Source organism: Corvus kubaryi, unplaced genomic scaffold (genome assembly GCF_017639235.1).
Source record: "Corvus kubaryi isolate FWS band 111438036 unplaced genomic scaffold, C.kubaryi_AGA036_p1.0 137, whole genome shotgun sequence".
NCBI classification, from domain to species: Eukaryota; Metazoa; Chordata; class Aves; order Passeriformes; family Corvidae; genus Corvus; species Corvus kubaryi.
Genome location: NW_024580671.1, coordinates 10,702,932 through 10,717,913, shown reverse-complemented (window position 1 = coordinate 10,717,913; position 14,982 = coordinate 10,702,932). Strand labels below are relative to the sequence as shown.

General features: G+C 40.7%; 1 protein-coding gene across 2 annotated transcripts in view; it reads left to right on the top strand.

Moving 5' to 3' along the window:
• Nucleotides 1-14,982, top strand: part of SRGAP1 (SLIT-ROBO Rho GTPase activating protein 1) — a 147,227-nt gene that overhangs the window by 118,831 nt on the left and 13,414 nt on the right. For both annotated transcript variants that reach the window (XM_042017870.1, XM_042017869.1), the window contains exons 16-18: nt 9,189-9,294; nt 12,499-12,723; nt 13,845-13,924. In XM_042017870.1, the coding sequence (XP_041873804.1) occupies nt 9,189-9,294; nt 12,499-12,723; nt 13,845-13,924 (411 nt within the window). The remainder of the gene's footprint in view (nt 1-9,188; nt 9,295-12,498; nt 12,724-13,844; nt 13,925-14,982) is intronic.

Sequence of the window (14,982 nt, the reverse complement as noted above, 5' to 3'; positions counted from 1 at the left end):
TGGGGTTTTCAGCTCTCTACTTGGGGGACACGATGTGTGTGGTTTGCTTCCCACATAAGGAGGATTGCAGTAACTCCTGCTGGAGGTTACAAATACGTGGATCACTGTGACCACATATATGTGCAATATTTTGTGTTTCTTTTTTTTTTTGTAGCTGTTGCTATTTACAGACTTGGTGGCACTGAGGAGTCCTAAAGGACCTGAAAACCACAGTTTAGCAGTCTGATCTCTGATGCTGAGGGGGACACTGTCTTTTTAGGAAGCGTAGTCCTGGTTCTGCTTCAGTTCAGCTTTAGCTAACGATGGTGCCACAGCCCAGAAAATCCCTGCAAGTCATAGAAATTGAAATCTAAAAAAGGGTCATTTTGACTCAGTGATTTTCTGCATGACAGGGATGATAGAACTTTACCTAATAATCAATCCTGCACCGGTTTCCATAACTTCTGGATGAATTAAAGCGTATCTGCTGGAAAAATTTATTGATTTAGTGGCTTCAGTTGATAGAAAATCTACCACATTCTTGGATAAGATGTTCAAATGATTAATCACTTTCGTCATTAAACATTTGTACCGGATTTCTTTCTCAAAGTTTCTGCTGTCAGATTCTGCCCATTTGATCTCTTTATGTCTTCACTATTTTGACTAAGCATTAAGAAAAATATAAATGGTGGTTGTTACATGTGGAGATGGTATTGCAGTCTGCTGTGTTGAAGAGCTTTAAATACAATTGTAAACTAAATTGTAAAATACCAAGAATGAGTGTTCAGTTTACAGAGATTATACAAGTGAATGCTCAGGAGATGCAAAGATCTTTGCCCAAAACAGCCTTTTAAATGTGTTCCAAGAAGAGGAACCTGAATGATTTCAAAGAGTTTTCATTCACCACTGAAGGGACTGAAGAGGGAATGGGGTATTTGGAAAGAGGGGTAGAAGTTCAGTGGACTGAGCAGATAGATTATGTGGCACCTGCACAGGTAGGAGTGATTCACCAACCTTTCAGAGCACCACTGTCTGAGAGGGTTCCAATTCAATTGTCCCAAAAAAGGTATTTATTTTGTTCTTAAGAACTTCAAGAAAAATGGCTGCGAATAATAGATCCTTAATACTAGATCTTGTTTTCCATAGACAATGTCCAACTATTGCAGTGAATTATTTTCTTGTGAGTTGACAACCTTTTATTTAAATAATAGTATCATCCAGCAGAGCTGAAATCAGGAACAACAATAGCCTGGAACAAAGTCACTGCTTTTCGCAGCAACATTTTAAAATGTTTGTTGAGAAAGAGGTGTTGCCATCTGATCCTGGTTTAGACTGAGTGTTCTCTGAGGGTGTCATAAATCTGGGTTATCATCTCTATGACAGTTTGTCAAAACAAGGTGTAATGACTGAGTAGTTCTGCTAGCTTTGACTTCTGCTATTGCTGTTGTACAAGAAAGCAGAGGATTTTCTTCGTGATAATATGTTGAAAGAGTCCAAGATCTGTTTTCTGACAGGTTTTGGAGGAAGCATGGGGGGGGCTGATTTTGTCGTTTGGTTTGGTTTTCACAAGGTTATCATTAGGGGCACACTGAAATGGTGTATCAATGCCTTCAGCACAGGGAGGAGAGTTAAATTTGGACCAAGGCAGGACAGAAGGGGTTTTCTCTTTGAGCACACCGGGGTGAGTTTACTTTGTGTTGTCATAGAGGGAGGAGTTTGAATGAAGTATGAGGAAAGAAACAGCTCTTGTGCCTTGCACACAGAGCCAGCCCCAGAAGCATATGCTGGGAACAAGGGGCTGTGTGGTCGCATCTTCTGGTTATCTGAGAAGCCTGAGGTGGAGTGTTTTTACAGCTGCGTACTGTTCTATACACTTCGTTGAATGGTGCACCACTTCCAAGGAATAAGAATGTTTTATTGGGAAAAAACTCCAAAACAAACCAGCAAGCATTTCAAAATATACTATGTAGCACCTACATGGTACATGTTATCATAAACTGTGGTTCTAGAAGACTATTTGCATTGCTATATTTTAACTTTAACACTGAATATCTTGCAAAAAGGAAAATCATCTAGGCAAGATTTCGCCTCCATTTCAGACTTTGAATCAATCGTAATTTCATTAGGTTTTTTTCCTGTGCTTATGTGGCCTCAGATATTATGTATCTTGGTCTTTCTGCTAAGGGAACAGGTTTCTGTGAGAACTTAGGTCAGTGTAACTTCTTTAGATCACAATTGATACATAAAGTCCGGAAAACTTTCACTTGTTTAATTAAATGTTTTTAAATACTCTTAATTCATATTGCATTCATTATCTGAAAAATAGTGAGGAAGGGAATAAACATTCTTTTCAAATAGTTTTTCAAGATAAATGTCAGTGTGGTTTCTTAATCGTTGGCAGAAATTGTTACAGAAGGGGAGAGGGAGAAAGCAAATTTGTAAAGTTAATGTTCACATAAAACTGTAAAAGGGCAGAATGTCACACATTTTATATGGAAATGTAATGTTGCCAGTGAAAAACCCCTTGAAACTGAAGTACTTAGTTATGGATGTCAGGCATAATTGAGGCTACAGCTGCAAAATGAACCTTTCCTCAGTACAGCCACCAAGAAATTCCTTTACATTTATGCATGTATTTCCAAATGAAATAGAGCATTGTGAGTTAATGCTTTCCATTTTGTAAATACAGTGGAAACAATACAAAATTACTGTGATTTTTATGGCAATTTGTATTAATTAGACTCATGAGAACAGTGTTATTCTGTTTGGGCTTATGATCTAATTTAGATAAAATTTGGGCCAAGTTATATGCACTGGGCCAGAGCAAGCATGAAAGTTAGAATAGAACATAAAGAATCCATCTGATTGTGGGCCATAATTCTTCATTCTCATCTTAAAGAGTGGCTACTCTTGGTCCCAGCAGCATTCTGTAATCCAGAGGACAATCCAAGATTGGGGTGGGAAGGAGGAGAGTTGCACTGCACTTCTGTCTGCCCCTTTGTAGAAACAGGTTGGGCCAAAGACAAGAAAAGTATTTGTAGCAGGAGCTACATGGAGGCAGAAGGTACAGAAGCTGAGCTTGGTAGGGCTGGCTCGAATTCACTGCTGGGGGACTGCAGTTTCACTCCTGGTCGGAGCTCTTACACACGTGACTTACTCAAGTTCACATTTCTGCCATGCAGCAGCAGACCCACCTCAGCTATTCAGACTGCTTAACGTCTACACAGAGCATTCCAATTCTTCATGTTTTCATCTCCCTTGCCTTAAATTTCATAGACAAAAATGGCAAGATGAATGAAAACTCACATTTTTTTTCCTTCTGCTTTTTATCGTTTTAGTCCCTTGCCACCAGTGGTGCCTGTTTACCTAAAGATATAAATGTTATGGAAGAAAATAGCTTTACTGCTTTTCCAGGCTATTGCCCACTACTTAAAAAGTAAAAAACAATTCTGAATCGTCAACTCTCCATGAAAAAGTTTCAACAAAGTGGGAAGTGTTTCCTTGCCTAGGTGACAGTGAAGACTGCTGGGTTTGTAATGCCTTCTTAAATAGATCTGAAAGAGCTGTAAGTGGCATTGCTGAGTTAATATATACGTATCTTTGAGCTGGATTGGACTCATCTACCAAAATGAAAAGAGGCACAAATTGTTAACTTCAGCACTAATACATATTCATGTAGATAACTTGTCAGCTGCAAATTGACCATAAAAATTACATCTGCAAGTGTAACTCAGTCCCATTTGACATCCACAGGGTGTGTAAAATATGCATTAGGCATTCACTCTGTTACTAGTAGGCACCACACCGAGTGGGAATAACAAGTAGCCCCCACAAAGAGATACTACATTGGATTTTATCCTTCAAAGCCGTGTTCCTAAAGTAGAGAGACATCTTACATTACCATTGTTTGCTTCCTCCTTTGTGCTACCCTTGCTTGTGAAATACGCTTACCTTGCACAGCACTGGATGTTAGTTGTAACACAATTCATTAGTTTCTGACACCAGGTTCTGACACCTTCTATATGTTTTGATCAATAATATCTTCCCTTTGCCAAATGTTTGCAATCCTGTTGGTCACACTGAGATTGGCCTGTGGAGGCTAGCTGTTAAGAGAGGTTCATGTAACATCCCCAATCCGTAACTGATGTTTCTGAGCTCTACCTGCTCCCAGGCGGAACCTTCTCGTTTGGATAACCATGTCTCACCTCCAGTGCAGGAGAGGCCATGTGTATGACCAAATACAGTGCTTTCTTTTCCTTTTTAAATTAAAAAAACAGAGTCATATGCAGCTGTCCATTTGGCCCAAAATGCTTTGAAACCACCAGTAATTGCTCTCTTGCAAAAAGACTTATTCTGCATCACTGCATCTATATATTTGAGTATGTTGCCTTTTACATGCTCCACTACCTGAGTTTGCGTAATTGCTTAATTTACATTTTAATTTACATTTTCTTAATGTTATTTAGGATGAATATATCCCTATTTTCATTTCTAATTTAGTTTTTGTTTATTTGTGTTTGGGGGCTTCTGTTAGTAATTGTGTTTTCTCTCCTCTCAGGTTTCCTTTACTCTTCTGTGGTAGATTGTTCACTTCTGATCCGTTTCACTTTAGAATTACCTTTGCAAAAACCTCATCATGAGTGACCAGGTGGTTAAAACTGTTACTTCTCCTGGAAAAGTAGAGATTCATTGTTTCTGTGTGTCTCTCCAGTAAGTGAAGGTGACACTGCCTCTCCAGAAGAGGTTCCAGTGTTCTTGGAGACTGAAGATCACACTTTTCAAGGCTTGACTGCCTAGGATTTATGTCTATCTCGTGCAATTGAGAACCAGTCCTTAGTGTGTGGCTGACAAAGAGACAGCTAGCTGATAAATATATGCAATGACATTAATCTCATCTGGATTCATTCATCCAGGTCAAGGACATGGACCGTCTGCAGAGTAAGCCCATGTGAGATCAGTAAATAAAATCTTTTCTAAGAGCAATGCTGTATTGCACCTCAACAGATTTTCTTGTGGAGCTTGTGATCTGCCTTTTTGGAGGATTTTATGAACAAGTGGAACAGACACCACTCAGAGGGGATTAAAGTGAAGTCAGAGGCTAAGATTGTAGACTTAAATGACCTCTGAGGAGTCCTCTGAGCTCGTTTTTTTTTTTCATTTTTTGTAGTAGCTGGAGGCTTCTTAGATCCCAAACACCTCAGAAACTTAGATGCCTAGATAATGTTACGAATACACAGAAAATCAAATTCCTTATATTATTAGGGTACTTTGTTCCTCTCTTTTCTTATGAAAATACATTGATAGTTCTGGGCTCAGGTGCCTGGCTCTTCCACAAAGTGCTGCAGTCATGAAACTCCAGAAGCTGGCTTCTTCCCCTTCTCTTGTTTCACCTACAACTATCTCCTGTGCAACTGCTTTGACAGAAGCACAGTGTTCCCACACCAAACAGCCTCTCATCTTGCTGACAGGAAACTCTTCTGCTTGTGGGTTTGACCCCCATGGCCAAGATGGGTCTGGAAGGCAGATGTGTCAGACCAGAGCTCCAAAAGTTTTGCTTTGCTCTGAGAACTGGGAACTAGAAAATAATAACCATTTCACTGTGTGGTATTTACTTGATGTTAGTCTTGATTTGTTGATATTCCTGTGTCCTTCTTAGAGATCTCTCTTCCCTGTCTCTCTCCACAGTCAGGAAAAATACATTAGTTCTCAGTGTGTTTGGCCTTGCCAGAGGCTTGTCCTCTTGCTTGTCCTTGGGAATATGAGTCTCATCATATCATTAGAGTAATGAACCAGTTTTCAAATCCCCTGATTTCTATTTCAGCTTGGCAGCTAAATTGCCTTATTAGGACAAATCATGTAATAGCAAGCACTTCTGTTTTCTTAGCTGAGAAATGGGTAATACCTCACCAGGCACTCAGATAAAAAAAATCAGAGTAATGAAAAGAGGGTCTCCAACAGAAGTACTGTGAGAGGGGAGATATGGCCAGCTTTCTTCAGCATTGGCTTTGCCAGTATTTCCTTGCAGCAACCAGCTTATAGGTTGGATGGCCCTTCTGCCCTGAGGCTCTCTTTAGCAAAGCCATTGGAGGCAAAGCAATGCTTTAGCTTTCCTCTGCATGGGAAGAAGCAGAGCTGCAAATTCTTTCCGCCTGCATGTAGAAAGATTGCTCTGTATTCATTCCATCTTTCCTACGTACCCGAACACTCATGTACTGCATACTCTCAAGCAGTGGTGAAATTCAGCTCCACATTTAAAAGCAGTGTGCAAATACATTACATCATTACCTAGCTCCTTTAAACCAAATCAGTGCTGGAAAATAAAAGCCTCTTGAAATAATGTGGAAAGCACATAAATTTAACACTTAACAATAGTTTGGATTTTCAATAAAGGGACTTTCATGGAAGCTGCGTCCGGGTTACCAGGAAAGTATTGGAAACACACACATCTCACTCAAGCATGTATGGCATGTAACTGCTTCAGTTTAGAGTTCAGGTCACTTCTAGTGCTTAGTATTGATCATGCTCCTGGTAGGACAGCTGGGATAGTTCTACACAGCCAGACTCTCTGTACCTACTCTGCCGTCTCTGTGCTGCCTAGTAGGACCAGTTCCTGACTCATGCATCCTGTTAAACTTATCTAGGAATTGCTTGGAAGAATTGTAGGTGGCACAGACCACAAGCACATTGGAGGCTTTTACCACTCAGTGTGGTAACTACTGAGTGGTAGTTGCCTGCCAGTGTGCCCCATCCTGGTTTAGCTCACTAGTTTAGACAGAGCTATTGCAGCCATACAGGCAGCACACTGCTAGAAGGAGCTGCTCAACCCACCTTGGGTCCCAGCCAGTGCATTTCTCAGGTCTGATTTGAGTTCAGCAATGACTGAACTTGGCCCAGGGCCAGTCTCCAGAATTGTCTGGAGGAGGCAGGACTGTAGTACAAGGCATTAGCCAGAAAGGCTGTAATGCAGAAGGCAAGTCCTGGTGTTGCATCAAAACTTCCCTCCTGCTTCCCACATGCAGTACACAGTGCTGCTGAAGCAGGACTGTTGAAAGATGTAACCAAAGTTCCTTGGACTTTCCTCCTTCAGCCCCACTCCACCTGTGCACATGCGCACAGGCTCAAAACCACCCAGACCTACAACTCCGCTTAGAGAGGTTTACAGACAGGCGTGTCAGGAGGAAAGTCAGCTGAACTGGAGACTCACAAGGCACCCTCGCTGTAACAACAGCTGCTTTTGTTCAGAGAACTGGAACTGAACTGCTTCTTCCACTGGGAGGGACTTAGATGAGGCAGGTGGAGAGAGGTTTTGCACTAAAATTGGTGGCTGTGGTCTATGCAGAACAGCAGTGTGGCACTGCATTGCAGAAGTGGGGGTGTGCAGCATGGACATCTCCAAGATGTGGCCTGCATTGGAATGGGGGAGGAGAGCTGTTGAGCTGCTCTGTGGATCCTCACTGTGCAGGCAGCTCCCGAACTTAGCAAGTTCCTGCCGTGGACACCAGTTCTTAACCAGTAACCAGAAATGCTTCTTGACTCATGCAGTCCATGTTTAACAGAAACATAAAAATAAACTTCAGGTCCCATTTTTTTCCATTTGAGAAAGTGTATTGGCTTGAACGGATTTCCAGCTAGTATTTGGGTTCAGAGTGACTCATTAGGTAATAAATTATACAGTTTATCAGCAGTCCTTTTCACTACCAGCTCTGCAGCAGCTCAGCAGGGACACTGTCCAGCCTTCAGGGGCTCTGCTGGGGAATAGGTTTTTACTTCCTGCCAGAGTTTTGCTATTCTGCTCCTGTAGTAGATACCATAATCCAAATGGGCATCCTTCATGCAAGCGGTGGTAGGCTGTTCTCCTTCTGCAGAAACTCTGATGGAGGCCAGTTTGAACCCATCCCAGAATCTTTTGTTTGCAGCACACCAGTGGTGCTGAGCCAGTGGCATCTCCTGTGAATGCTGATGTGGAAACATCTCACACCCTTTTGCTACAGTGGCATTTCCTAGTGAACTGTAACACTTCTACGTGGTAAACAAAAGTCTTGCTGCCAACATGCTCTGCTTATGCTTAGTTTTTATTACCAAAATAACAGTTACCAGTTGTTCTTCTAAGAAATGTAAGTCAACACACATTTTGCATCTACAAATAAATAATGATTGGTAGAAATAGCCATACCAAAGAGCACATAAGTAACACACATCAGTAATTTTGTTTACACTTACCACATTTTTATGTAAGTAATTATTTTAATTGTGTGTACTCATAAATACCATGTTTTGTGGTACAATTGGCTTTTCAGCTATTGGAATCAGCTCCTGCTTCTGATTTCCAAATTTTTGAATATCCACTTTAGTGCCACTGGACAGGATTTCTCATCTTCATCTGCTAAGGTTTCCCCTAGATGTTGCTAATTGCAGCATACTTTCTTGGCTGACATAAAAAGCCTTACTGAAATTTTAGGTTGTTTCCAACTGTGTCATTTACACAGAAAACACACTGAGTTAAAAATTGAGATACTGCTTATTCTGAAAAAGTTCAAGCTTTTATCCCATCATTGCCCCACTTGCACCCACATGGTCTTTCTGACCAACATAGAAGATAGTGCATCCCTGCTACAAGACATTAGGAACTGGTTCTTTTATCAGATGATTTTTTTTTCCCACTTCAGAAGAATTTCAGTGGACTGCTATAAAATCATTTGAGAAAAATGCAATCTTTGTGTTTCTTGGCTCCATACCAAAAAAACCATAAGGCCTTTCTCCTATTTTGCCAGTAAGAGAGTTATAGCTGGATATTTGATTAAGAAAACTTACTAGAGAAGCTCGATGATTGGAGTATATATCTGATGTGAACTTTCAAATAAAGAGAATGCACCTGTATTTGAAATGAATGGCGAACATCTTTCCTTGGTTCCTTCAGGTTATTTATGTACTGATTTTGTGGTTTTGTGAGCTATCAAGCTCAGCAAGTGGCCAGCATTTGACTTAGACAGATTTGTATCTTCTTTAAAAACTGTTACTTTTAAACTGTGTGGTTTTAATGAGGGGGAGAAGAACTTCTAGATCTTATTTTTCTAATAGGCCAAAATTAGACAATACTGACTAGAGAGGTATGTGATAATAAAGGGTTGGAGTAAATTGAGTAAATTGCCTAAATACTCTTTTAGACAATCATAAACAAGGGAACATAAAACACTTTCTTCTGTTTGCAGGAATAGACAATCTCTATGAGAGGGCTCTTCACATCCGCAAACTCCTCCTTACTTTGCCCAGGTCGGTCCTTATAGTGATGAGATACCTCTTCGCCTTCCTCAATCAGTAAGTGCTTTATACTTAGCCCAGGTGCTGTACCTTTATCAGCCTTCCTTTGCTGGTATTGAAGTTCTCTAGGTTTACTCATACTCTATGTAGAAGTTACATTTAGACTCTGTTTAACACAAAAGATGATCTTCTAAGCGACAGTGAAAATAGAATGAAAACACTGGATTCCATTCAAATTAAAATTCCATTAGTCCAAAATTGAACTAGACGGATTAAAGTGTTGTCTGAAATGGGGAATGCAGTCTATAGCATTAAAGCTGACAACAAAATAAACCTGTAAGAAAAATAACAAATACAAACTGTAGCTACATTAAAACTAGTTTATGCAATTTAAAAATACATTTTTTTTCCTTATCTCAAGCTGATTTCTTCTGATGGGATAAAACCCCAGTATATTCAAGCAACACAGGCACTACAAGCTACCTATTTGATGCTAGGCACTGGCAGGGTGAGGCTTCACCTTGCTGCTTCTGTTTTCTGATAACAGGGGTACGAGTATAGAGAGCACACATCCGCTGTGTATGCTTTGATAGAGAGTAGCTTGGTTCTCGCAGTGCAAAACACAGGCTGGAGGGAGGGTTGTGTGAGAGGGAGAGCACTGTTCACGTCATCATCCCAGAAAAAACTTCTTTCTGTAAGCTAAAATAAAAGACAGCTTGGGCAATTGAACTCTCTTTCTCCCTCCAGTCCTTCATGGCCCTCTCTGGTCTTGCTGACCCCAATGGTTTCACAGAAAATTTTGCTTATGTATACTTTGCCCTGATTCTGACTTTTCTCTTTCTACTGTCAATTTGTCTGTTTTTCCTGTTACATCTGTTTTCATATCACCTTTTTCCTCTTTTTTACTAAATTTGCCCCTTGCTGATTCATTCTGTCTTTGTGACCTTCCCCATTTCATCCAGCCTGTCTGTTCCTATAGAAACAGGGTCTTTGCAGCCGGGTTATTTGTTCATGCCGGTAGTCACAGCTGTTCCTGTTTCCTTTCTTCTAGCAATTTCTGAACCACTTTCAAGAAGTATATAAGAGAGGGGCAGAGGTCTAGAGTTTTATGAAAATAACTGCTCATTTGGAACTGAATCCATCCCCCAAAAATGACACCATGTAAATGTCTTAAAGGCTTACATCACAGCTTCTCCTCTGCAGAGACATACAGATTGACCAGTACTTGTTATGTGGTCATGTTAGCTACATCTGTGCTCTCCACAGGAATGCAATTTGGAAAGCAGACTAAATACCTTACTGCCTCCAAATTGCTCCTGGTGCATCCACAGGAAAAATATTCCCTTTATTTGACTTCCTGCAAATCCCATCCTGCTTTTCGCATATGCAGTTATGCCAGCTTGGCCACATGAAGTCATCAGGTCTCATGGCAGACCTAACCTGGTGTAGCCTCCTGCTCAAAGCTCTAAAGTTACATCAAGTTGCTCAAGGGTTTGGCCAGTCAAGAACAAATGTCAGCAACTCCACAGCCTCTCCAGGCAGTCAGTCCCAGTACTTGGTCACTCTTACAGTAAAGAAATCTTTTCCTGCTTTCATTGGAATATCCCTTGCTATGTCTATTGCCTCTCATCTCTTTGTACCTGTGTCTGTCTTGCTCTTGTTGTAATCTCATATATAGTAGGAGATTGCAGCTAAATTCTCCAGTAACCTTCCTGTCTCAAGGCTGAACAAACCCAGTTCTCTCTGCTTTAGTTTATAACCCATATGCTTCAGCTTCCCAGCCATCTCAGTAGTAGTCCTTTTATGGGCTTGTACCAGTTTGTCAGTCTCTCAAAACTAGCCACAGAACCGCATGTGCAACTTCACGAGCACCAGGTGGAAAAGGAATAATTAATTCCCTTAACCTGCTAGCTTTTCTATTACTAATATAGCCCCAAATGCTGTGGAATTACTTCCATCCAATGAGCAGGACTTTGCATTCATCCTTGTTGAACTTGATTGAATTCCTGTTTCTCCATTCCTCCATCTTGTCAAGGTCCTTCTAAATGGTGGCACATTTACTGCCCCCTTCCCAGCGTGGTGTCATCTGTAAGCTGGCTGACTGTGCACTCCATCCCCTTGTCTAGGTCATTCATGGAGATGCTAAACAGTACCAGCCCTGCTATTGAGCCCTGAGGAGCACTGCATATTAACAGCCATCAGCAGAATGTCACATTTCACAATTGTAGTTACAATCTTTTTTAACAGTTTTGCACGTATAAAGTCTGAACCACCTGTTAAATCAGAAGAACAAGATGTCTCCAATTAACACACGGGACAGGATAATAAATCGTGGCATAAGAAAGGGGCGAACACAATTTTAAAAGCTAGTTATGAGGGTAGTCATTTAGAAGGTTTGCCTTATGCATATGTATTGTTTGTACGTGGAAAACACTCTCTAAAATTCCCTTTCTAGAGGGAATATGGTGTTGTATTTGAACACAACCAGACATCAGAACTCCTGTGCTGCTTCAGAGTGCAGGACGACATAGTAGAGGGCATCCCAGCACTTCAGGTTCTGTTTGACTGGCCCTGCACAGAACCATTCAAAAGCCAGCTTTTCCAGTAAAAATGTCAATGCTTTTAAACAAGGGAATGGATAGCAACTTCTCATTCAAAATTGTAAACTAGTAACATTGCATTTTCTGGAAGAAAGGAGAGCTTGCAAAAGTTGATTAATAACAACAATGAAAGCCTTTTGTTTGGGCACTTCCATAATGAAACTATTGTAGGAGTTTGTGGGCAGAAGGCAAGGTGCTTAGGAATTTCAGGCTGTATGGTAAAAACAGAAACCAGAAGTCACAAGAGCCTTTGCCAGATCCAGGAACTTAGTTGCTTCCAGAAGACAATTTGGTCTGCTTAAGTTACATAGCCAGCTGTTGAAAGAGATGCACCAAGGTCCAGTGAGAAATGTATCCCCACTTCGCATCCAGCTCACTTGGAGTACTGATGACATAGAAGCAGCAGCAGTTGATGTTAGCCCATTAAGTCAGCATACAGTCAACGTGGTGGCGTGGGAATACATACATATACATATAAATATGTGGTATAAACTCACTTTATAGTGAAGAAATCTTTTTTATTGTTCCATTACTTTATGTGGAATTGTCAATGAGAACAGGAAATCTCTAAGTTGTGATTAAAAGAGGTTTTCTACAGTTTTCAGAATAAGGTTAGTCACAGTGGAAAAGTCAATTTTTCTTGATTTTTCTGTTATAACAGCCTTTCACAGTACAGTGATGAAAACATGATGGATCCATACAACTTGGCCATTTGTTTTGGGCCAACCCTGATGCCTGTTCCAGACATACAAGACCAGGTGTCTTGCCAGGCACATGTGAATGAGATAATCAAAACTATCATCATCCATCATGAGGCTATTTTTCCAGATGTGAAAGAACTTGATGGACCAGTGTATGAAAAATGCATGGCTGGAGATGACTATTGGTAAGTCACAATATTATCCTTCTGTCTCCTAAACAAAATCATTAGGCCGGTTATCTGGATAACTGCTGTGATACAGAATTCCTTTTGTGCACAATAGAAGTATGCAGATAAATGAGAAGAGCATTTAGGTCCACACAATAAAGTGTTAAGTATAAAAAAGTGAAGCAAAGGCAATTATTATGAGGTTTCCTACAACATTTTGTGGAGGAAGCTGCTTTGTGTTCAGCCAGACAGAGATAGAATTCCAGGTGTACTGTGCAGAGCACACAGACAGGTAGGAAATTGTTTGGCTGTGAACCACCTTATCAAATTTCACCTTATGATGCCTGCTTCTTTTCTTTGTTGTGCTTTAACTGGGCAGGTAGCTAAACACCACACAGCCACTCGCTCACTCCCCCCACAGTGGGATGGGGGAGAGAATTGGGAAAAAAAAGTAAAGTTCAAGGGTTGAAATGAAGACAGTTTAATAGGACAGAAAAGAAAGGGCAAATAACCATAATTAGAATATGCAAAACAAGTGATGCACAATGCAGTTGCTCATCATCACTGACAGATACCCAGCCAGGGCCTGGGCAGCAGCCCCTGACCAGCATTGTCCCAAGTTTATATACTCAGCATGACACCATGTGGTCTGGAATATCCATTTGGTTGCTTGGGGTCAGCTGTCCTGGCTGTGTCTCCTTCCAGCTTCTTGTGCCCCGTAGTCTGCTTGCAGGTGGGGTGAGGTGTTCAGTGTAAACACTGCTCAGGAACAACTAAAATATCAGTATGTTATCAACATTATTCTCTTCCTAAATACAAAACACAGCATTGTAGCAGCTACTAGGAAGAAAATTAACTCTATCCCAGCCAAAACCAGGACACTCCCTTGACAGCAAACACACACACACTTTTTATTTATAAAGGATTCAAATGTTCTGAGGGCTTCTTAATATCTGAATTTTGTTTCAAGGAAACATATATAGGCTTCTTCATTAATCATGTATCCATAGCACACTAGGATAATTATGTTGCACATAACTTTGGAGCATTATAAAAATAATTTAAAATAATCTCATGGAGGTGGCATATTTTTGATGTTTATGGTTCCTCTCTCTGCTCAACCTTCTGCTTGCCTCCAGTGACAGCCCATACAGTGAACATGGTACATTAGACGAGGTGGACCAGGATGCCAGTACAGAGCCCCACACCAGTGAAGACGGTGAGTCTGTTACATTACCATGCCTTTGATGGGGGTGAGTTCTACAGGTGTTCCACACAGGAGGCCTTCTTCCTTTCCTAATTGTGTCTTATCTGAAATAAGGAGATTTCAGTCCTGGTGTTCTCTAGCAAATCTTTAATCTCTGTTTGTGTGCTTTTGCACTCTTGATTCATCTGTGTTTGACCAGCTGTTTCCTGTTCTCTCCTGATTTGCCCAGTCACAGGAAGGGCAAGAGAGAAACTATTTCAGTCAGCACATACTATCTTCTGACATGATGTTACATTTTTAGTGACTCTTTTGTCTACAAAAACTAAATTTTTCAAAAGTGTGCCTTTAAATATTGCAGCTAGAGAATATTTGCCATTCAGGCTCTATTTTTATTTGAATTTTAAAGCTAGTCTCTCTAAAGGATTTACAGCAACTGAAAAACATGTGTGTATCCCCCACGGTGAAACTTTTGAACAGTAGTAATTTTCTGTAAATATCGATCGCATATACTTCTGGGTATGAGAGGTATCCATAAAAAAATTGATGCAACTCTATTATATTAATTCTTTTTATCCAGGTCATAAAGGTGTATTCGACTGTGACAGTTTGACCATCCTTCAGATGTCCCTCGCAGTAACTTCTGCCAAGTTTCAAGCAAATTTAACAGATAGAAAATAATTCTCAAAATTGTTATGTAACTACTATTTTCGTGAGAGTTAGTAGCCCATTAGAGGTGAAGGATTCAGAATAACACTCTGTTATTCTGTCATAACAATCTGAGAAGAGCAGCAGTGTGAGCTCATTGCCTCTCTGGCCAGCAGGCGACCTAGACAGAGCAAACAGCACACGTGGACTTAGCAGCAGTAGAAACAAAAGCTTCCCCTTGTCCATTTCAGAGGATGTGTGGAGGAAGGAAGAGGAACTGACAGAGCAGAGGAAAGGGGAGGAAAAGAGCTACAGCAGAAAAGGATTTTTTTTTTAAAGAGTGTCATAAGGGATACTGTTTAGGAGCTGGGACAATTGCTTTAGGGAAGGGAAACCGGACGGTGTACGTATAGGAAACCTGGCTG